Here is a 25037-nt window from a genome sequence, read left to right as displayed (position 1 = left end):
GGAAGAAAACATAGAAGAGGAATAGAAGAGACAAAAAGTGAAAAGGCAGTGAATAGGAAGAATGTGATAGGGAATAGGAAGAACATGAGGAAGATGTTTTACATGGACAGAAAGCATTTGTTTCATGCAGACTGGGAAGCAGGGAGATCTCCAGGAAGGTTTCCTGGGCATTTGTTGCAACTAGAACAGAGGAAATTTCCACCCCCAACTTTTGTAATGTTTGATGTGGGAGGTAAAATCTGACAGAGGTACAGCTCTGAGCTAGAACTTTACCACTTCCCTGTCTGTCCTGACCACTATTACATGGACAGCTCAGTCTATCCCAATACACTTCACCTCTAAGCCCCTGCCTTCCAGAGGTACAGAGCATCCACAGCCCCCTGAGAATGCCCAGCCACACACTCAGATCTCTGCACACAGCTTTGGGAGATGGGACACAAGATGAGGCTGTGCCAAATCTTGCTGCCAGCACCAAGCCCATTCCCCCGGTGCTGGCTCAAGTATGCACAATGCAGCTCTGCAATACACAGCACACATGTGCTGCCCAAGCAAAGAGCCAGGATAGCACCTTTCTGCACAATCCTCTGCAGAATCCCTTGCAGGAAAGCAAAGCAAAAGGGCAGGAGGAGCATTTCCAGGCACAGAACACCTGTGCAGAGAACCCTGCCAGTTCAAGGGCACCTCTTTTCCTTCCTGGTGCTGCTCTCTAAATCCAAGCTGGCTGCAGCTACTGTGCTGCACTCACCCGCCTCTCACATGCCGCTTGTCCCTCCTGAGATTTGCCACCAGCTTAATTGAGTGCACGTTGGAGAAGGTCCTCCCGCCCCTACCCTCATGCATACCCAATCAGGCCTCCTGATTATGCAAATTAAATACAGCAACATCATCACCACCAATACACACACCACCATCTTCCCCCCGCGCTTCTACCCCACCCCATTCCAGCAGAAAAAAAAAAAAGGGGGGGGGGGGTGTGAAGAAAAGTAACAAACCCTTCATTCATAACCAGAAACATTAATTATATGTAATGATGGGCAGTCAACTCCCTGAAGCATTTGCATAATTACTAATGCTAATGGATTCAGAGTGCCTCTCTCCTCGTGGAGGAAATTTAATTGGAAAATGCATAAAAGCATGAGGAGGGAGGAGGGTGCTCTGAGTGGTCTGAAGTGGCACACGCAAAGCACAGGAGCTCTCTGGAAATGGAAACCTGGTCACTCCCTCCTGGCTCCTGTGGCCAACCTGCCTTTTCTTCCTTCTCCTATTCCAGCATCAACTCCATTTCTGGGGAGCAGGCACAGGAGAGATTGGGGAGTAGGATTAAAGAGCATCCAGGTTGGCCACCTTGATCCCAAAGGGATTATAAAAATAAGATTTAATGAAATTAGGAAATTCTCACTAGGTGCCTCAAAGACAATGAGTAATAATGCATGCCACTTGCTTGGCAGGAGGATTCCTTGAACTCTCTGGCCCCACAGATCTCCAGTAGCTTTCTCTAGTCCCTTACACGTGCTGGTGGCTGCTGAGCTTCTCTGGGGCAGAACTTGCTGCTTTCTCCCCACCACCTCCAGTTACACTGCCACAGGCCTCAGCTCCCTTCCCAAGCAAAAGAAACCTCACAGCAACTGCAGCACAACAGCCAGAACCAGAACCAGAATCAGAATCAGAACCAGAACCAGAACCTCTCCATGCCCTCAGGGAACATCTTTTCCTCCTTCCTGGCTACCTAATAATGGCTAAAGGGGTGTAAAATCTGGGACTGGGCCATCTCCTATGGTCTTCTCACTCCCCAGACTCACTCCCACAGTTCTCCAGGCCAATGTATCTTATGGCCAGGATTTGGGAAGGGATGAACAAGAGTTCATGCAGCCACATGTTTGCTCTTCTACCTTTTCCTTGCATTTATTCCTATCTCTCTGGTGTTTGGCACTGGGTCTGGGCCTGTCCTGCAGACAGAATACAGGAGGTCCGCTGTGCACCCACTGCCCTTGGTCTCCTCAAGGGGCTGAGTTCCTGAATGGAGATAAGTTTTGCATTGCACTGTGAGCAGCTGGTGAGGCAGCAGATGGCTGGGAATCTGTAAAAGTTAAAAAAAAAATAAAAATTTAAAAGTGCCTCTGTCACAGCCCCAGGTATTGTTCACTCATTCCCAGTGCCACCAGACTCCGAGTGCATATCAAACAGGGTACGTGCCCTTTGAATCATCATCAGAGGCGACTGTGCAAAGCAGTGACAGAGGCACAGGAATGTCCCCAGCCAGGCCAAAGAGGACACACCATGACAATAACAAAGCTCTGCATCATCGCAGAGGGACAATCAAGCCTTCGTCTTGCCCCTCTGCCATCCTTCAGCAGTGGCGCAGCACCCCGAGGGACTGGACACCAGTCATTGCTTTATTGCACCATAAAGCACAGTGCACACCTTTGGCAGCGCATAAATAACAGTAATAATGTGGTCCCTTGAGCAAAGCAGCATTTCATCAGCAGGAAAATTGTCCTTTCTCTCCCTCTTAACGTTCCAGTGGGTACCACAGGCAGTCCCTGGCTCTGGGAGGGGTTTGCACCTCTGCTTTCCATTGCAGCCACCTGCAATTCAGGGGAGGGCTCAGCCGGTTTTCATCTTTCTCTTGTCAAAAAATTTTGGTTAACTTTTAATATTTATGAGGACCAGAGCCAGGCAAAAGGCAGCTTTGGCAATGAATCTCTCCTCTTCCAACTCCTGACTTGCTAGTCCAAGCCTGGGTCCCCATTTTAACACCACCACTAGGACAGAAAATCTGACTGGCACCTCCACACTCCAGAACCAGTGCCCTAGGCAAGCTTGAGACGGAAAAATGTTTCAACTATCCTTGTCCTCTTTTGTCAGCTCACCAGGGACCTCACTGGAGACCTGCCAAATTCAGTAGAAGTTACAGGTTTCCAGCACCTCCACAAAACAAATGAACAAAACCCCTCAAGAAATCCAGCTTATGACATGGCCAGCTGAAGGACTGGTGCACACAGAGACAATATTTCATACCCAGGCATGTTTGAGTGAGCAATTCTTTCTCAGAACATTGTTTTAGCTTTAAGTGATTCAATGATAACAAATTCTGAATTTTACCAGTGTACTTAGTTCACTCTAGACTCCCCCAAAGCTGGGGGGATTAGATAATTTTCTTTAGGAGAAATCCAAAGTCTAAGTTCTCAGCCTACATCTCCCTTTATTTTGTGGGTTGTTTTTGTGCTTGGGGGTTTTGTTTGTATTTTTTTAAAAATTACACATTTGGATATATAGATATTTTGCCTGGATTACAGAACACTTTGAAATCAGATGCACATTTGATCCATTTTCCCAATACAGTAGAAATGGACAGAAACCACAGGGTACACTTTCACTCCCTCCAGCTAATCTCAATGCAAAGAGTAGCCCAGCATCACTTCTTTTAGAAAATATCCATTTTTAATTCATTTATCAGTACAGAAAGGAGAATATTGAAACAAAGAAAAAAACTGCAAAAAAAACCCCACTAAGCAGTGTAACTGCTGATTAAACCTTGTCTCAGTCGAGAGTTCAACCTGAACAGATCTAAAATTTTAGCAAAGTTAATCTAGGCATTTCCATGGAGAGAAAAACAAAGCTTTTTAATCGTTGTATGAAGCCTGCACCAGAGACCAGAGATGAGGAGCATGAAGGCGGTTTTGCTCAGTGCTACCCAAGAGCTGTGCCCTTGGCTTTGTAACCCTGCTAAGGGCGAGGAAGAACAATTCTGCAGGAGTTCACTAAGAAAATATGAAAAGCAAACAACTGCCACAGCAAGTGTTATTTCATTTTCTGGCACGGATTTAATGCTGTCATGTGCAAAATGGGTTTGAGGGCCCTCAGACTTTTTAAATGAAGGCTGCTTCAGAGCCCTGTGACAATATTTGCCCAGTCTCAGCTGTCTCTGTGTGGAGGGAAGCTCCATCCCTGTGCTGGGAATTCCTGCCTGTTCCCAGAATTCCTGCTTGTTCCTGACACAGCAGGAGAGCTGCTGACAGCACAGCAGAAATAATGAACTCTCTCACAGCTCAGGATGAGAAATGGACAGGAGTTTTTGGGGACAAAAGGGAGGAAGATTTCCTCAAAAGCCAGCACAGGCCCTCCCTCCAATCGTGCAGCGAGGTTAGAGCTGGTGAATGGAGAGAATCAATGAGTACAAGTTGAAGGAGTGGAACTGACTGAGAAAGGTACTTCAAATGCTCACTCCTCCAGAGACTGTGTGCAGTGACTCAGGCTGCCTGGCAAAGCCTGCTTCATTTCCCCAGACCTCCTTGTTGTTTGACATCAAGGGTTGGGTAAGTGATCTCAAACAGTAGATCATATTTGTACAATATCCTCAAGACCAATGGACCCTAAAAGTCTTCAGATTTCATACAGAAATCACCTCAGCTATCACAGCAAGATTTTTAAAAGTTAAATTCACCCATATTATCACATTTTCTGAGCCTGTTGATCTCTAAGTAGTATTTTTCCTAGTACATGTACCATGACCTGAATCCAAAGTCCCACTATCTGGAGGGTTGCCAGCCCATTAACCAGAATGACTCTGAACAAAAAATTAGAGATCTATATTAAAAAATTAATCTGAGAATTATTTACTTCACCTTATCTTGCTCAGGTAACAACCTCAATGGTACTGCCAGCAGCATTACAGCAATAACTCAAGACAGATCTCCTGAAGATTTGGTGTTTTCTAAACTGAGTAGAGAAATTATTTTGCATGAATCATTGAAGGTACCTGTAATTGTCACAAGACTCATGACAGGCTTTGCAGAAGTTTGTCTGTTGCTTGTGGACTAAGATGAGAGACAGTCCACAAACAAAACCCTGTAAAGGTTAGTACAGAACATACCTGAAATGGATTATTGCCTGCAAATACAGAGTAACAAAATGGTTTCTGTGAAACCACAAAGGCACACAACACCACTATTTAGTTGTTTGCAGAGATCTCTTGAATCGGTAGCAAATTAAATAACGTTGTTTCTACAAGATTAACTCAAAGCTAAAATGCTGCATCTTCATAAGGCAAAATCTTTGTTTATTGACAAAAACATATTAACTTCTTTTTCAGTACAGGAAATAAAGACATTCTAGGAAAGGACAATTTTATTTGCTATCTTTGCACTACAACCTTTGGAAATATAAAAATATTTTCAATAATCATTTATAACTCCAAAGTTGAATAGGAAGTAACCCATTGTCTTCATGATGACTTTGAAAGCAGCACTGAAACTTCATCTGGAATATTTTTAAAAGTTAAAGATTTACTGTAATGCAATTATTTCAATATTGGCAAAGTGTTGCCACTTGTAACTGGTAATGTTCATTTGTACCTGGAGTTCTAATTCCCAAGGCCAATGGAACAGAGGAATATATCATACAGCAAGCATCCCATGGATATATCATCCTTTGATCAAGGAGGCTGCATTGCAAAGTTTGAAATCTTTTTAAACTCATCTCCCAAAGTGATTCAGCTTTCCTACAGGGCCCTTGCGTATACTACATTTGAAAAGGGGTTTTTTAAAATGTTCTTAAGCTGCTGGAAGCGACTTTGGTAGGGGAAGAGGATCAGATTGTTCAGCAGCAATTTTTAAGTTCTTTCAGGCTGTCCAACACCAGAAAGCACTTCCAGTATTCCACACTAAGGGTCCTTTCACAGCGTGCTAAAAGCTTTTTAATGATAGAGTTTTTAAAATTAAAACAATGGCAAAACATGTTAAAGCTAAGCTACAAAAGGGAGTGGAAGAGAAATTATTTGACCATAACAGCAACTTTAATCTCAGAACACATTGTATCCAAAAGAAAGGAAAGGAATTGCATTCAGCACTATGCATTAGCTCTCAAATATCTGCCTTCACATTTCAATTAATTCTAGTGCCTTAATCCAATTCAGCCACTGTTAAAAACTGCTTACTTCTCAGGAAACCATGAGCATTACTCCTCCAAGGCCAAAATTTCACAAAAAGCTCTGTGGAGCTGTACCCTGACCTCAGCACATGCTGAGAGCAAGCTGAAAACACGAGCACAGGCTTCAGAAATCCTACAGCCACAGCTGGCCCAAGCTCCTGAAACTCTGGGTCTCCAGCTCTAGCAATGTACCTCATGTCCCTCCCTCCCTTAGCAGCAACAGAAATAACATTTTCCTTGAGAAATTAGCTAGGGCAGATTGCAGAAATAGTGACTCTGTTAAGGCAGAACTTCAAATTAAAGTCAATTCCAATTATACATGTAAAGAGTTTTGTGAAATCATTTCAAAAAACAAAGTTACATTGAAATGCATTGGGAATGCTAATAAGTATTTTATTTTAGATAAAAATTGACACTTAGGAAAATTGAATTTTGTACTTGCAGACAACGGAAAAGCAGACTAGAAACGTTAAGGAAAATTGTTCTTTAAAATGTCATTTAAAACAATTAGCTAAGCAAGGTAGTTGTGCTAATTCTGTAATATTAGGGCCCCAACCGTGTCTAGTTTCCAATCAATGACAGACAAAACTATTTTACAGCATTTCCTCAGCCAAACAGAGCAGAGGTTCTCTGCACCTCACAGGCTTTCAGCTCCAGAGAAGCCATTTCCACACCCTCAGCTACAGCAGAGACACAGCCCAGGGAACTTTCCTGACCTGGCAAAAGGGAATTTGGCTTACAGGACCAATGTTTTTATAAACTATTAGAGTTAGTTAAAGTATCTAGGTTTTCTATCTCTTTTCTAGGATGGCCGCAAGGGGGAATAGAATTAGAATGATTGTGAAGTAGGATAGGGAGGCAAATGATAATAAATGGGTGTTTAACTGGTTGGCTCCCTACTCAGGTTAGGATGAGGAGGTTGGTGACTAGGGTCCAGAAGAGGATTTGGGATAGGGGAGGAAGGTTATTGAAGGTTGTTTGGATGTATGAAGTGTGGGATTAGGAATAGGATTAGGATGGAGGTGGCTAGGGCTAGGACTGCTCCTGGTGTGCTCGGGATGGATCGGAGCATGCCGTAGGGAAATAGGAAATGATGTGTGCAGGGGTGGACAGGGGGTTTGCTGGAGTGAAGTTTTCTGGGTCTCCTAGGAGGCTGGGGGAGAACAGGGCTAGGGTAATGAGGAGAATAAGTATTAGTGTGAACCCTAGGATGTCTTTTGTAGAGTAGTATGGGTGGAATGGGATTTTGTCACAGTCTGAGGGGATTCCTAGCAGGTTATTAGATCCTGTTTCGTGGAGGAAGGTGAGATGCACTAATGTAAGTCCTGCAATGATGAAGGGTAGGAGGAAGTGGAGGGCAAAGAATTGGGTTTAGTGTTGGGTTGTCTACTGAGAAGCCGCCTCATGCCCGTTCTACTGGTGTTTGACCAAGGTATGGGATTGCTGAAAATAGATTTGTAATTACTGTAGCGCCTCAGAATGACATTTGATTCTCTTTTGCCAAGACGAAATTGCCTCTGCAGGACAGTTACTTTTCTAGGTGGACTCTACTTCCAGCACTCATCATGGCTGGTTCCCACTGCACATGGAGCTGTTCACCTCAGAGTGTTTTTAAAACATGTATTTTGTTTCAATAACGTTTCAATGTGTAGCAACAACACTTTAAACATTAGCTTTGATGCAAAATTTGAGGTTCTTAGCTGCTTCTGAACATCAAGGTCCACACAACAAAGCACACTACCCACCAGACTGTGCTCTTCATCAACCTAAAATCAGAGCAATCACTGTCCTTTCTATTTCACGAGCACTGTTCAGGTTTGTGTAAGTCAAAACCAGTGAAAGCTGAAGTATGAGCACCACCAACCTCTGCCACCTTGTTGAAGGCTCTGTCCTTGAGCTGCTCAGAGCTCTGCAATCCAGGTGAGCTGCACCGTGGAGCTGCTGTTTGCTCACTGTACCTTTATTCCAGCAGCCAGAGCTCCTGGCAGACGTGCTTGGAGCAGGAGGTCATATGGAAATCCAGCCCAGAACTGCACCCCAGCTCACACACACAGGCAGCATTCTCACAACTGCCTTCCTTAATGAAGGGCCTGGGTTAGATGCTTAAATAAACCATGGGAAATTGGTATGCCAGGCATGATTCCACCACAGGCTCCCTGTGTGACCTTTGGCAGGTCATTTAAGCTCTCAGTAAAAATAAGACTGATAACACTTCTATCTGCCTTGATTATTTAGGCCTTTAGCTCCTCAGAAAGAGACTGTCTCTTACATGCACTGAGCCTGGAACAGTTGGGGCCTCTTCGGATAATTATCTGCCTTACAGTAGTTAACAGCAACAATGCATGCAGCAGTGCCTTGGACAGGAATGCACTATCCCAGAAACACTGCAAAGGGAAACAAGTACAAAGCAGGAAGTTGTGCATGAGCAGAACAGGGATATCATCAAATGCAAACATATTTTTGAGCTCTATGATCGAACTGGAAGGCAGGTTTTGGGCTGTAACGAAAGAAATCACGTTATTATGCACTTGCACAGCCTGACAGCACAGCCCCATGCAGAATGCATGAAAGCTTTTCCTTTCTATTATGCTTAGGGGCTATGATGGAAACTCATTTTTTCTTCTTTTCATAAATAAAACCATAAATGACTAGCAGTCTGGAAAGGCAAAAATCTTTGCGGGGGGGGAGCTGCTCTCATGTTTTATCAATGAAGAAGCAGAGCACTGGGCACCATGATTTGTCTGTTTGCCTGTTTTCATTATCTTTTTAATGTTAACATTAAAGCCTTCTGTAGACTGTATTTAAAAATCTAGTGTTGAATGACTATTTGAATAGAGATGAAATGCACCTTTGAGAATAGCAGGTAATAGCAAGGCTTTGCTTCTGCCTGTGAGCTGAGAAATGTGTTGTAATGTCAATGCTGGTTGTTGTTGAAAAAAATCTTTTCTGTTCCAGGTTCTCTGGGTTGTCTTGTCTCCTTTGGCCTTTGCTCAACAGCAGCCAAAGGAGAGCTGGGGGCTATGGGATTCCAAACTGCAGCACTTTCTGCTAAGAATGACCAAAGATGCAGCTGCTCAGACTCACTTCAGGCTGTGAATGCTGCCCCAAGCACTCACAAGCTGCTTCCACGTTACAATCCCAGTCCATCCACTGGGAGCTTGAGTGCTCAGAGATGCTCCAAATAAAAGGGAGGTGCAGAGGTAAAACCAGCTCTATTTTTATACCCCCTTCTTATGCTGTACAAAGTAGAGCCTGAAACCCTTAGGCCAGCTTTTGTTTTGTTGATTTTTTAACTTTATTTAGTTGTTTTCCTTCCTGCTCAGGTTTTTTTTTATTAGACATTCAGGTCTTGTCAATTCTGTTTCTCTGGAAGATTTTGTGGATGGGTAGAGAGCTAATAGGTTTAAGATATCAGAGGAACCAATAAATTGCAAGAGCCCTAAAAAAATCACAAACAGATTTTTATCTAAAATGAGGCAGTTGCTTAAAGGGTACCACAAAGATGCATTTTACTAACATAACAAATGTTCAGGCCAGCTTTTGCTTAGCAGGAGGTGCAGACTGCTTAGGAAATTTGCTTCATAGCCCACCCAAAAATGCTGAGGCAAGTGCAAAACTGATACACACGTGCTTATGTGCACATACACACAGGGAGTTTCAACAGGGAGAAAACAACTTTCCTGTGAATTCCTCTGCTCCTCTTACTGCTTTCTGACAGACTCTCCCTGATTTCACCAGTGCATTCTGTGCAAGAGCAGCTGATAATTACCCTGTATTGTGCATCAAAGCCAGAAATGACGGGTGAGATCATTTATGCCACATTCTCATTTTTCATACACACATATATATTGGTTATGGCACAATTGAGTCCTTCTGTCAATGCTCTGCTACAGAAATACTGGCAATGGGGAAAAATTATCTGCTTGTGCCCTTCTGTCCCTCCTGATGGAGATGAAAAAAACCATGGAAAAGAGTGAAAAAGATTCACCAAACTCTCTCAAGAAAATCTGCAACCTCTGAGCTTCCTGGAGCAGTTGTTCCCACACGTGCACTGTACAGATGAAGGAAACTATTTGTTTCCAAAGTCAAAAAAAACTGATAAACTCTAAGGAAAAGTGAAAAGATCAGAGCCCAGAAAATGGACCATTAGCTAACTGGGAGTGACAAGATGACTTCACTCCTGTGTTTCTTCCTTGAGTTCTCTACCAAGGCCCATCTACAGACTCAATTCCTATCCAGAAGCAAGGGTGCAGGCTGGACCCCCACCTGACTCCACAGAGGAGCCAGTTGGTTATGGGGGAGCCAGATATTCCTCATGGAATTTGGGATTAAAGGTGCTGTACCACAACTGCACTCAGTCAGGTGCTTATCTGCCCAGAGAACTCATTAAGTTGATAGTAAAACTGAAAGGGAAATCATTGGGATCTAAAGTGCAGGACTAAAGATGAGCACAGTCCCCAGTGTGCTCCTGAATCCGGGCCAGGGTAAGCAAAGAGCAGAGAAAAGGGAATTATTTCAGCTTTTTTCCCTTCTGGATGCTCCATATGCTCCAGCCAGCTGTTCTGGGTTTGTTCATGCTCATTACAGTGGGTATGTGTGACAGACTCTACCTCCCTTCAGAGTGACTCAATCAAACAGGGTCTCAAATGGTTTGTTCAAGGCTTTAATGCAGATTGTGTCCCCCCCAAGAGCCCCACACCCCCCATCTCTCCTCCCATCTAAACCCAATGGCTCTAACAAGTTTTGTTAGGAGTGGTTAGAGGAAGGTTTGGCGACTGTTCTGTCTGCTCAGCCAGAGCTTACTGCACCCACTGCACCCACCTGCCATCTTATACACATTTTGGCTACCAGAGGTTCACTAAAACAACAAACAAACTTGCTTGGGGCAAGTCAAATTTCTAGCTAAGAAGTTATTCTGAGGAACAAATTCACAGGTTTGGAGCTTTCATGGCCCCAGAGCCTGACCTGCTCACCAGTGTCACAGAAGCATTGCCAGGTAGCTCTGCCTCCACCACTCCAGCCATGTCAGTGTCCCCTCGGAGTCCCCAGCTCCCCGAGGCTCCACCAATAACCCAGCATAAGCTTTCCACAGCACAGGGCCAAACCCTGAGCTCTGGGCTGAGCAGGACCTCAGACAGCCAACAATGGTTGGCACATCCCAGGATCAGAGCCCTCATTTATTCCCAGGGAGAGGGGCCTTCCGCTAGGAAAAATCTTTGGGGTTTAGTTTTCCGTCATTTCTTCCCAAAACTGCCATGCAACTCACCCACAGTGGGTCTGAAAGATGATGACAGGAGAATTTGGCTGTTTTCCTGCTACTGTCCCAAACAATCATATCTCCAAAACACTTGCAGCCTTCTCTGAGCCTTTCTTTTCTTATTATTTCACCCATTCAAACACCAGAAATCCTTCCCCATCATTTTTTTTCCAGTAGATTTCCCTTCCAGTGGCTCAGAGTGGGTCCTCCCACTGTTCCCCCACATGTTGTCTCTCAGCTTTAATCAAAGTCACTTCCTTATTTCCCATCTGATTACCCAAGTGCTGCCTGGCCCTCAGCCACCCTGAGAGCTGGCACAAGCAGGTGCAGCTCTGACAAAGTGACATCAATCTGTGTTCACCCTGAATTGGAGTTGTCTTCCTGATGGAGACCTCTTGATCCCAAGCATTTCTGAAAGCACAGCCGCATGGTTTGCACATGTGATTGAGGCATAGGAGAGGAGGAGGATCTTGTCTCTTTAACCTACCCAAGGATCACCAAATGAAGAATCTGCTTCATTCTGCACACCTTCTTCCTCTCTTTGAAATGTAAATGCACTCTTTTCAGCTTGGGTGTTGGGTCAGAGGGATTGATGAGCCTGCTGAGAGCTCCTGTAGTATCAGCAGAGCCTTCATTTACATTTCTCACAACCAAATCTCTCACTCTCTGATCTCCCGTGTTGTCCCATTACCAGGCGCTCCTATTTGAGTCCCTTCCCATCCAAAAGGCTTCGGTGCTCCCTTCAGCTTCGGCAGAGGTGTCACCCACACAATGACAATCTGTCAATACAATGAATATCTGACTTCTCTGCAGCAGCATGGCTACAGCCCTAAACAGGCAGCGTTCCTCACACCTACAGCAGCACCTGGCACAAGGCAGCTGGGACTGCACTGCTGCAGTAACTGGGACGGATGGGAAGAGAAAATGAACCGAGTCTCCTTTCTAGCCTGGTTCCCAGCTGCCTGAAGAAATGCCTGGCTGCAGATTCATCTTCTGGGAACTCCCAGCGTTCCCAAGCCCACACAGATACAAACCAGAGCCTGGTTTTCAGAAGATATATTTGTGCCAGAAGCCTTGAAAGTATTTCTAAGCTACAAGCAACACTCTGCTGACTCACACTTCCACAGAAAGCCATTCAGTTTTCAGAAGCATCAATGATATCTGCCCAGGGACCTCCAGCTCTTTGAGTTATTAGGTTTGCTTTACTAGAGAAGCCAACACAAAAGCTTATGTTTTGGACACCAACAGGATTTGAGCAGTGGAACTCCTTGTTTCAGGGGGCTGGATGCTATAAATTCTTCTAAGCTGAAAGAGGAACAGAACAAATTCAAGGGAGAAAACCCCATCTAGAGCTACTGATGGTAGGAAATGACATTTGCCTAAGAATGTCAAATCTCTGGAGATGGGGAGAATACATTAAGAGGTGTCACAACATGCTTATCCTGTTCCTACATTCATCCTCAGGCATCCACTATTTACTGCTGCAGGAGAAGGGACACTTGGCTGGATGGATGCTCTTATTTAGGCTAAGGCAAGCAAAGCACCCTCAAATACACCTGAACTACCTGCACAAACCTTCACAAGGCTGCCCACCATCACCACATTGCACCAAGAGCCACAACAAAGAGTCACAGTGTCATGATGAGTGTTTGATTCTCAATACACTTCAGAGAGAGCTCCTGTCTAGGGTTAGACCTGCATTCACCTCTATTGCCTTCAACACCCAAGGGAGTACCAGAGAATAGTCATCCCAAGCTCATTGTACAACCAGCAAGTTGGAGAGCATGGCCAGAAGGCAAGTGGCCTCAGATGGGCTGATTTCTCTCTCTCCCTGAGAGCAGTGACTGATACCAGCAGCCACACAGGGCTGCACTCACACTTTATCTGCATTCCTCAGCTTCGATGGGATGAATCCCAACTTCAACAATATACACAGAGAACAGAACCTGCACCTCATTGCCCTGTATGATGAAGTAATGCACTGCTGGAGGCTCAGTCTTCCATCAAAATTGTTTTTGAAGAATTACAGGACAGCATCTCTGTGAACACCCTGAGAAGGGCTGTTCTCAAACTCCTGTATCTTGGGCCACAACAGGCAAGTTCCTGACCAGAATAACCTCTGCATTTGGCCAAAGGAAAAGCAAACAACATCAGAGTCCCACTGTGATTCTAGGGAGAAGGATGTGCAAAGAACACCTCCCAAGGTCATGGCTGAGAAAGCACATGCACAGTCACACCAGCAGCTGTCAGGCTCTGCCAAGATGCCTTTGCTCAGGAGGTGTCTGGGACACAAAGGACATCACTGAGCACAGGGACTAGGTATAGACAGCATGTTTCAGGTTCCTGTGACCTGGGCACGGACAGTAAAGCCCACCTGCTCATTCTTTAAATGCAGAGCTGTACATCAGCCCTTCAGATGCAATTCAGCCTCATGCTGGAAAAACAAAGGGAGGTCCTAAAGGCCAGGGCTTTTCCTTTTTTCCTTGACAGCTCTGAAACACCAAATATACCACAGCATCTGGCTAAGCAGCCTGGCACATGCTGTCGCTCCCTTGCCAGGGAGACTGACTGACAGATTAGATCAGACACACAGATAATGGGCTGGGACATCTTGAAGCCCCATCTCAAGCTAATTCCTGTTTGCAGCATTAATCTCCAGTGACAGAGGGGCCCCCAACATGCAGAAACCAGCTGTGCACCACTGTAAGTAGGACATCATGCCATACATGCTAAGGGGAGCACGAGGGACTCCTGAGGTGCCTTGCTGCATGCTAGAGCAGAATATCCCAATAAGAAACTCTGCCACTGAAATGAGGAAAGGCTGAAATGGGTGTTGTGAACAGTGGAATAGAACAGAGAAGTCCCAGGATACAGATGGGAAGGTTGAAGTCTCCCTGAAGACAGACTGTATGTAACCCATCACTAAGCTTCCTACCAGTAGATGTACAAAGTACTTTGCTGTCACTGGGAGATCTCGGATATCTCTAAAATGAATGCCAGAGCAGCCACAAAATTAAATCTTGATCAGGGATGGTTGTCTCCCCCACCACCTGCATTGCATGCACAGCGATCCATCAGCTCTGTCGTTCACGGGCTGGCTGCAGCCACAGCCTCTCCCTCTCCCCCCATGTTCCAGGTGACCTCTGCCTGATCTCCACTTCAAATGCTCCATCCCTACCCCCTGTGTCTTCCCTGGCAGCACATCCACCCTCTGCTTCTGCCACAGAGCTATGAATCATGATAGAATAATAAGCTCGTTTATGAGCTGCACACAAGCCCAAAGGACCAAAGAGCGGAGTAAATCGCTACAAAGCCCTCTAAGCCGATTTATTCATTCAACAGTTTCTTGCTTTGACTCCAGCCTCCTCTAACCGGTGTCCAAACATTGTGGTAGTACAACAGGAAAAACATCAACCTTCTTTCAAGAGGTTCATTACTTTTGTCTTTTTGAGATCAAGAGATGAACTGCCTTGTAGAGGATTTGAAGCCCGGCCTGCTGGCTGAATGCATCGCTGCTCTGGCTGACTCCCAGGCTTGCAGTGAGGCCTGCAGCCCTGGGTAACATGTAAATGAACTGCTAGCACAGGCCTGCAGCACACAGCCTGGCCAGAGAAACATACTGCCTCAGCTCCAGAGCCCTCTTGTCCTCAGGATAGTGCATGAGGATTTAATCGTGGGCCTCTTGGGGCAGAAAGACTTCTGAAATTGAACACAGCTGTTTGCTGACTGGTGCTACAATATAGTGTCAAAAAAGGGGACTTTGCCCTTCTTTCACACCAAGGATCACAACACTCAGCAGACACCAGTCCCCCCAGGTAGAGCTGCACCCATATGACAGCTGAGAATCACTCACCATGTGTCAAAACAGGAAACAGAGGTAAGGCAGGCTGAACACACCAATCCAAATTTGTCTTTCTAGGTAGCTACAGAGGTGGGACAGAAATCTTCAGATTCCTCCTTCCTGTCCCTCACCATCTTAGCTCCCCTTTCACCTTTCCCCTAAACCTTCATGCCAGTAGCTGAAGTCAGCTTGCTGTTTTTTCCCAAGCCTGTCTGTCCTTCAGGCTTACCCATTCCTGGGCTCTCACCCCAGCCTCCCCAGGATGCTGGTAGGAAAGTTGTACTTCTGTAGCTTTTTCACCTTTGTCACAGCTCATGTGCTGAGAATAAACAGCACATGTGGTCACACAGGATTTTCCCTCTGAGCAGCCACTCACAGAAATCCAGGTAAGTATCCAAGCCTGGAGCTGCTTCTTCTCAACCTCACCACACAGAGTGATCTACTATGACACACATGACCCAGCAACTGGAGATCCCAGACCTGTTTCTCTGTCTGCCCTTGAATTATCTGAATGGCTCAGGTAAAAAGGTGTATTTACCTGTAAGAAATGCTTGCCACTGCTCTGTAAACTCCCCTTTTTTTTTTCTTTAGGAGGGTGAGGAAAAAAATGCAATGACTCAATAATTCAGCCCAGTGGAACATTGATCTGGGATAGAGAAAAGGGTCAGGGTCCCATGGCAGACTCCACTGCTGCTGCCTAAGCCTATCTGTGACTGCCAGGTGCTACATGAATGCAGAATATTGCTCTCTTACAGACGATTTGGACAGGAACTATAAAGGGAGAAGCTGCAGGACACAGCTATAAGATAAGCACAAGATGGCATCTATTAGCAAGCATACAATTTAGTGACTACCCATAAACCAGGCACTATGAATAAGAGACATTAATGGAGCTCTTACAGGCCTTTGCTATTACTTTTTCACATGAGCATCACAGCAAAAAGGAAATCTTAAGAGTAAGTTGAGTCCCTGGATTCATTACTCTCTCTAAAGTCCTAAAAGCCCCATAGCGAGACAGAAAGCACCAATACAAACTGCAAGCAGCTTTTCCCTGATCCAGAGGAGTTTTACCCTTTGGGAGGTAGTTGGCCATTTTTTCTGATGTCCTCCCTGCCAAATCCACAAGATTTTCTGAAATCCCTCTGCAGAACAGTTGGCTTTCCAGCTGTGTTACCCTCATGCTGAGAGTATCCCTAATTTAGCTCCATGGGGATGAGAGGAGCCAAGAGAAAGGAATCCAGTTCTTGTTCAAATGAATCCCCCTTTGCTTTCAAAAAAGCCCAGGAATCTCTCAGTTGGCATTTTTGTCCATAACTAAATACTGGTGGAAGGTATAATACGTGGCTTAAAGGAACAACTCACTATCAATACCAACAAGTGCCAGGCTCCCATTGCCTCTGCTTTGCAGGAGGACTCTGGGCTTTGGAAGGGCTTTTACAATGTCCTTTCCTCTACATAATTAAAAAGTGATTATTTTTGCAACACAGGATAGAATCCTGTTTCACATCCTGTGGGCAGCAAGAAGCTAAAGCAGAGGAGAAAGGCACATTTTGCAACTAGAGGATAAACAGCCTTCAAAAAATTGTGAAGGAGAAACAGAAATTTTAAGGAAAGGAGAGGCTGGAAGTGAGAGGAGGGGCTATTCAAGTCCTGTAGGGGTGCAAATTTTGGCAAAGTACTTGCTTCAAGATCAGGGTTGAGGTCCATTTAGCAGAGCAGCGGGGGAGAATCAAAACCAAATTAGTAAAGACAATGAATTCTTCCCTGTGTGCTCGGTGCAGGCTCAACTCAGCACCCACTGCAGCTATTGGAAATCTTCCAAATGACTGCACTGACCCTCAAAGCCTGCCAGCAAGGCCTGGGCTAGGAATCATTAGCAGGAGCTGTCCAGGGTCCAAGCAAACCTGGAGCCTCTGAAGGTGTCCCGCACACACAGGAATCTCTTCAGCTCTGTGGGGAACAGGCCAAAGCCTTCTGCTGGAGTGCAGGCAAAGCTGCTGATCAAGACAGGAAACAGGAAAAAGCAGGCTGACCTCTGTGACAGCATGACTGGTCATTAGGAAGGACAGTGCCACATCTTTGGTGCAAAGATGGAAAGCAGCTTCCTCGGCAGGTCAGGGAGGCTGGCACGGCACGACACAAGGCACAGCTCACGTGTGTCCCATGCTGCCACCCAGCCAGGCACACATCATCCCAGCATGGTGCTAATGTAGGCTCAGCAATGCCTGAGCTGCCCACACAACAGGCAGAGCCCACTTGTGCTGCCTAGGAGAGCTCCTGCAGCAGTGCCACTACTTGCATGTGAAACAGCCAATTTAAATTTGGCCCTTGCCTGTTTTCAAGAACAGCAGCCTCAGAGCAATCACACCGTACATACAAAAAGTTCTTTTTCTTTTTTTTTTAATCTTTAAAGCAGCTCTGGCACTGATTTCAAAGGCATGCAAGTAGTGGTGCTTTCAAGAATCCTTTGGATTCAAGAATCAAGAACCTGACTGTTATAGGACACTTACTAAGAGCCCACACAGCTCTTTTGAACAAGGGACTTGGACTCTTAAAGGCATTTTGTTACTGTAGATCCTACAGCTGGATGGCTTCAAACTGGTTCCATAACACAGAGATTGATCCAACACCTCACAGTATTTAGTTCAGACTTTTCCCCCTTCACTTTCACAGGCAAAACAACCACTTAAATTTGACTTTGCATCAATAAATTGCCTGAGATAATAGGATAGATGAAAAGAAGAGCTGACTAGCAGGAAAACGTAATAAAAAGGTGCTTGGCTGTGTGAGTCAGTTCTGGCCTGTGTGTCAGCAGCACAATTAGTCCTCCCCTTGCAGGCCACATGGTTTCATGTTGTATTTGACAGACAAATCAATCCTCCCCCTCTTCTAAGCACTGTCTAATGAATAAATCAACAAGGTCACTGGTGCTCCTGCTTTGCCCTTTCCCTGCCAGGCAACTGGAGCTGGACCTGCTGCCTGGCTCCATCTGCTGTGCTTCCAACAGGATCCAAGGGTCCTGGGGAGCAAGAGGAGCAGTTAAAACACACAACTGGATAGCAAACATCCCTGTGTTTACTCCTGACTACTGTGTTGTCTTGGAGGAGTCACACTGACCCTTAGGCCAAACAATGCATTCACTCAACAGACCTTGTCAGGTGAGGCAGCAGGGAGAAGAGGGGGAAATCAAGGTACAAGTATCAAAGGACTTGATGCCACTGGTTGGCATGTGAGCTGCCACACAGCAGTCAAAGAGGCAGGAGGACACACTGCAACCCAACCCACCTCGGCCCAGACCCCTCCTGCCTGGCACAGCCCCTGGCACAGCAAGCCCAGGGCTTTGCTGGAGAGCCCTCAATGGTTCCACCATGTGCTATAAACAAATGCTGTGGTGATCTGGTCTCATTTGTGCTAAGAAGCCCTGAGCTATTGATGCAATAATAACAACAATGGCAGCAATTTACTCAGCACCAAGTATGAACCAAGTGTTTGCAAAACACACTGGCAGATGAGGCTGCTGTTTCAAAGCACTCACTCTGGAGAAGAGGGAGAGATGGGAAAACACATACAATGAGAGAGGTGAGAATGGCAGCACATCTGAGACCAGCAAGTGAAGCTTCTGGCAGACCTGTTACAAACCCAGCCCTACCCAGCTGTGCTTGCTTTGTTTCACCCAAGGCTGTTGCAATGATGAATTTGCCCCAGAACTCCATATAAGACCAGGATCCCCTCCAATGCTCCCCCATGTAAAGTATTTCCCATGTCCCCTCTAGCTCCTTCACTCAACATCTCACCATTTAGCACCCCTGAAATTCCAGCAGAACAACATCCAGGACCAAAATGTTTTTGGGGGCCCACAGAAAGTGTTTCCTTAAGCCAAAGCCCAGGGTAAGGGGTGAACATGATTTCTGTGGCAGCCACAGGAGTGGTTGGGAAAAGGGATGCAAAGGAAGAGCCAGCTGAGAAGGCAGAAGCGAGTGCTGAAGGGGGAAGGGGTGACACAAAGCTCACTGGGTCTGAAGTCAAGCGAGGAGAGCATCACGTTTCTGACCTTGTGGAGAGGATTCTTTGAGAGAAGAACACTGCCAAGGCGTGGGCAGCAGTTTGTCACACATAGGAGAAGCATGTCTGAGCTGGAAAATGGCTGAGGGCTCCATGTGACAAGACTCCCACCCTCAAAGGGAGGCATTTTCTCATTCATTCCCTATCCCTCATTGCCCCTGACGCTGCCAGTCTGTTCCCCAGCCCCACCCTGGCTGTCCTTCCCAACATGCTTCTGCCCTCCCTTTCCCCTGCCAAGATGACAGGCTGCTTCCAGGACCCAGGGAGCTTTTCCCTTTTCCTAGGCTGTGAAGCCCCTGGAGAAAGGCCCTGCCTTCCCTCTGCTAGCTCTGAGAGCCTGTGATGCCATGGGAGCCAGTGGCTGCTCCATCCCTAGTTCTCACCCACACATCCATATGATTTGTGGATGTGCTGGCACACAAACACTTAGGAGAGCTGTAGGAAACTCGTGTAGGGATAAGCCAGCAGCCTGGCACAGCAGGAGAGCCCTGAATACAAACAGCTGTGAGGAAAAAACAGAAAGCAGAACAGAAGGGAGAGCAGAGGCAGGAGAAAGAGACAACATGGACTTGCAGGAAGAAAAGAGGAGTCAAGCAGTGCACCTCAGTGCAGGGCAAAGGATCCAGCAGGAGAAAAGCAAGAGCCTGGTGAAGTCCTTGGGGAAGTGATTGCTAAATCAGTCCCTTTTCCTTGATATTAAAATAAAAATGAGTTACCACCCACTAACTTTGTCTCCTGGAATGGGCCAGGAAACCCTGGTCCTGAGAGAACACTGTGGCCTGGAGAGGTGTTTGTGTCTCCACCATACCAACTGCCCACCAAGGGGATAGGAGATACTCCTAAGAAAAGCACCAGAACAAACCCTCTGCCTTAGCTGGCTAGCCAGAGCAGATCTCTAATATTCCCCCTGAGGCATTCATTGAAAGTTCCATTTAGATACAAAGCAAGGAGTGCTGCAATGCCTTCTTTGTCATGCAGCACACTTGTGCTTGAGCCCAAAAGCTCTGAACAGCTGACTGCCCTCACTGGCTGTTAGCCACAACATCAAGGAAAGAGAGAATGCCCATACAGTAATGAAAGATGACTAACTGTTAGGCCATTGGTACAGATATTAATTACAAATACAGCTTTCTAGAATGCAGGCATTCTAGTAATCATGTAAACAACAAGTTCAACTGCCTCTTTCCATCAAATTGATGGAATAAGAAGGCAGTTCCTCTGGGCTAGTATGAATCACCAAAATGCAGCCACCCCCAGGGTGGGATGCAACTGTGTGCAGTGACAGCACCTAATCCATAAAGGCAGAAACAAGCATGAGTGTACCAGCCACAACAGGAGACAAGTGGAACAAGTCAGAGAGCACCAAAATTTCTTCCTGCCACAACTTTCCTAAAATCAGAGGAGAGAAACCAAGAGCAGGGCTCTTGTTATTAGCCCTGCCTCTGGCCTTGATGCACAGTGACCCTCGTTAGTGACTCTAAGGGCTAAAGGCACCTCAGAGGCTCACATTTCGTCTTGAAGATATCCCCATTACCAACCATTTGCATCTTCCTCACTGGTCTAAGTGTGGCAGGGCTTGAGGATGTTGTAAGGACAGAGCAAAGCACCAGGAAGATGAAGAGCCTGTCGGACTTGGCACGAGCCATTGCTCCACACACTGCAACTTGTAGCATCCCTCCCCACACACATCCCTCCCACACTCCAGAAAACAAGAGCACTGTGGGAGGAGAGATGTCTGCCTGCTACTGGCTTGCCTTGCACTCCTTTCATTGCCTCCCTCCTCAGCTCAGCATGGAGGTGTCACCTGTATGTTGACTTCAGGTGACAAAGTTGCACAAATGCTGCTGCCCTCTTTCCTGTGGGTCTGTTTGAGCATGGGATACCTCCCCCTCCTGTCTCCCCTTCCCTGTCTTTTATAGCAGTCTGTGTGTACAGGTACTCAGCAGATGCTGAGCGTAAATCCAGTTCCAAGACAATAAATTCAGCTTGCTGAAAACACACGTTCATTGCCAGTGAGCACAGGAACCCAGGGTTTTGCAGACAGCAAGGCTATTAAATGCTGCTGTCAGAACAGGTTTATTTGATTGCATCAGCTTTTGTAGATATAAGCAAAATGGAATTTAGTCCTGCTTGGGATCACCCCCAGCACTGCAGCCTGCGAGTACAGGCAGTGAATGCCAGTTCACAGTTGCCTGCTCAGGGGCAGAACACACAGCACAGACATCAAGACACCAACAGAAGAGTAAAAAACAGGCCCCAGGACCATGAGCAAGACTAAGCTTTACAGCTTTTTTTATCCATATCTAACTTGAGTGACAGAACTACTCCAAGTTTAGCTCTCAGAGGAGTGTCAGGAAACAGCAAGGTCCTGCTCTTCCATAAATGCAGACAAACCTGTAAGCAGAAGTGTGGACAACAACCTCCCCAACAGGATATAGTCCCAGAGCACTTGAATCAGACAATTAAAAACAGATCTATTAATAAAACATCAGGCAAAAGTAAGATAACAAACTAAGTCTGAGGTCAGTCCAGGAAATCCAAACAACCCTCAGTTCAGGAAAGGGCTGGAAGCAGATACACTGAAACCCAGGAAAGGGCTGAGGCCCAGGCCTTAAATGGTGCTCCAGGGCTGATGGATGGAGAGGTGGATGGAGGGCCCAGCTGAGGGTGATCAGGGCAGTTAAAGCCTGTTAGACACACTGCCCTGACAGGGAAACACTGTTGTAGGGCTGTTCTAAGGCACAGCTCTGCTGCCCTGTTCCTCAGGAAGAGTTTTCTGAAGGGAACAGGGCTGCTTGAACTTGTTCCTTCCTTCCTGAGCTGCTGTCAAAAAATATTGAGCTGAAGATGATGAGGAAGCTGCAAGAGATAGCAGACTCTGAAGGAGGAAAGGAAGATGAGAGAAGGGAAGAAAAGGGAAACTAAGAGACAGAGAAGGCAGAGGACAAATTATAATCATTTGACAGAAGCAGGAAATCCTTGCTGCTCACAGGGAACACAGTCACTCACACATGCCCCTTCCTCCAGGCCCCAGTGAGATCCCCAGCCAGCACTGCCATGCCACAAAAGCAGCTTTCCTCTCCAGTGCAGACAGGACAGGCAGGGAACTGTGACACACAGCACCTCTGTGACACACTGATCCCACTTCAGTACTGGGATAAAGAGAAGGGACAACTTTCAGCAGGCAGCATAGTGGGAGTATCTATCTTGGGACCACAGAGGCAACATCTCCTCTGCTGAGAATCCTAGGAAGAAATTTTGCTGCAGGTCATTTAGAGAAGTGACCCAGATCCCACAAGGATGCTGAGCAGATGCTCTGTTACAGTGACCAGCTCTTGCTGCAGATAGCTGAAGTTTATTCCTAGCAACTTCCAGGGGAATTTGAAGGAGATTTTCTTGTTTCACACAGCTTACTTCACTAAATGAGAAATAAATTGGCCTTTGTTTTCCCAGAGCATTCAAAACAAAGTCAAATTCCCCATGTGCCCAATGACCATCGCTTCACCTGCTGATCCCCATGCTTAGAGCGAAATTTGGGTCCTCTCTGGAAAAAGGATTTACCTTGCAGAAGCAGCCCAGGATCAGTTTCTATCCCAGTGGAAGCCCTACAAAGCCACATCACTGTTTAGTTACACAGTTATGCAGCCCCATGAGACTCACTGCCAGGTCCTCCCAAGCTATAAAAGCCAAGAAGTTATATCAGATCTGAGTTTTAGAGGACAATGTGAGAGCAGCATGAAGCACTGGACTGAAATGAGTGACAGGTGAATCAGGCCTTGCATATGGAGGCATCACAATTTTTAGGGTCTCTACAAAGCAACAGAGCTACAGGCAATAGAGCTGGGGGTGTGGGGCACAGAGAAGGAAACAGGGTCAGAGCAAACACTAAGCAGCATGGGCAACCCTTTTTACTTCAGCCAGGTGCCCACTAGAGATCTACCTGGCTAAACAGGGCACATCCAGCAAAATTCCTCATTTCTGCTTTTATGAGATTTCCAAAGCTGCTGGAGGGGAGGATTTCTAAATTCCACTTTAAATTAATGTGAATCAAGTATTGAACACCCTATGGTAACCCAGCAAATCTCTGCTTTAATATAGAGTCTCACTGTAATTAATATCTGATTGTGGAGCTCTGGGATGTACTGCAAGGAGGTCACTGGAGCGTCTCTGGCATTTTCCAAAAGGCCTAAATTGAGGTCGAACAATAAGGAAATCACATGGGGCAAGAACAGCAATTCTGTGGTTTCAAAAGGACACAGCCCCCCTCCATATCAGCTTACACAAGGAGAGTTCAGCCAATGCTCCTCATGCCCCTGGGAGCCCAGGAATTACTTCTGAATTGTATTACCAGGCCCACTGTCAGAAGTCTGGAACTCATTTTGCAGCATTCAACACCTCACTTAGGAAGCCTCACAAGGTGTACCAATCAAAAATTTGAAGGCTGTGGAGGAAGACAGCCTCAGTGCATGCTCCTGCTGCAGCAGCTCGATTATTAGCACAGGCCAAGAGCCCAGCAACTCCTCTCCAGCAGAACTGGCTTCATTTCTGTGTCTCCACACAGAGTTATCATAGGATTGAAATGCCCCCACTGACTGGTCACAGCAGTACTGCCAGGGCACAGTGACCCCAGTCTCTACAGCCAGGGCTCTGAACTGACCTCGCCAACCAGCAGCTCTGCCAGCCCAAGGCTCCTGCAGAGAACAAGGCCCCCCAAAATTGCACTTCAGCCATCCAGTGCAAGCCCACCCCAAAAGTACCACGGCACAGGGGGGCAGGGATGTTCCCAAGGCATGAGCCTGTCCCATGGGAAATGGTGAGAGCGCAGAATGCTAAGCTAGACACAGTCACAAGACTCTGTTGTGTAACTGAGGCTACACTCACCCTAGACAATGGTTGCCTTAAATCAACAGAAAATAAGATGCTGAGAAGCAGACAGCAAAACAATGAGAAGTGGATGAGGAGAGACCAGGAAGGAGTACCTCGAGCTTCTAAATAAATCTGACAGGGAATATTCGTCTTAAATCAGGGTTGCCACAAGCTGGTTGGAAATCTGCCTGGCCAATTTTCCTGTCATCTTGCCAGTTGCTGGGGAGACAGATGAATTTGCCAAGAGTGGGGTTTTTTAATATCCAAGACCAGGATTTGCTGCACAAACCCAGACACACTGTACATACCCAACTGCACTGACAACCTTGGTTCTGCTCATCTTAAACTGCTCTCCCAACAGAACCACACAGGTGTTACCTCAATTCCCGAGACAGGCCCAAACTTATTTAAGTGAAGTCAGGAGAGCTGTGCAATAAAGCATGGACACAGTGCACACTGCACTCCCTCTGACCCAGGATTTAGTATAAAATCACCTGTTGTCACCACAGACAGCTCTCAGCCCCAGTCTGGACACACTTTTGTTGTGGGTGTGAGCAGAGATGAGATGCCATTTATTGCTTCCTCTCCACAGTCCAAATCACTCCCGCCTTGGTAGCCTTCCAAAGCCTTTTCGTAGTTTCCTTTCAAGAGACACATGGGCCCACAATTGGCCACAAAGCTCCCACAGCATCTCAGCCCAGAGAACTATGTAAAAACCCTGAATACACAATGCAAGAGATGAGAGCAAACACAACAGACTCAGGATTGCAGGTGGAATTTCCAGGATGGACATTTTAGCACAGACAGCTTGAGCCTAGAAACCTCCCAGGCCGAGCAGGTCTCCCCTCAGAGAATTTTTAACACGTCAATTCAATTTTGGCAATCGTGCATAACCTTGTGAAACTAAGGCAGTGGTTGCTTTAAGGCAAGAGAATGGGGCTACCAGAACTTAGAGCTGACCTCAGACAGCTAATCTGGGGAGAAAATTATTTTAACTGGTCAGAAACTGATCTTTTTCAGGGAGGAATGAGATTTTTCCAAGGCATTCTGCTCTAGCTTTATTTAGCCACTGGGAAGTCAACA

At 46.3% G+C, this 25037-nt stretch overlaps 2 protein-coding genes across 2 annotated transcripts in view; both read right to left on the bottom strand.

Moving 5' to 3' along the window:
• HMG20A (high mobility group 20A) overlaps positions 1–25037 on the bottom strand; it is a 176731-nt gene that overhangs the window by 68221 nt on the left and 83473 nt on the right. The gene's annotated exons all lie outside the window — the stretch shown is intronic.
• Positions 6720–7414, bottom strand: LOC131583218 (cytochrome b-like). Its single transcript, XM_058847100.1, is given in 6 exon segments — positions 6720–6789; positions 6791–6887; positions 6890–6922; positions 6925–7097; positions 7133–7299; positions 7301–7414. Coding segments are annotated over 6 exon segments (654 nt in total).

The sequence above is a fragment of the Poecile atricapillus genome, chromosome 11 (assembly GCF_030490865.1).
Source record: "Poecile atricapillus isolate bPoeAtr1 chromosome 11, bPoeAtr1.hap1, whole genome shotgun sequence".
Classification (NCBI taxonomy): domain Eukaryota; kingdom Metazoa; phylum Chordata; class Aves; order Passeriformes; family Paridae; genus Poecile; species Poecile atricapillus.
Note: the sequence above shows the minus strand (reverse complement) of the source record. Positions and strands in the feature narration are given on the sequence as shown.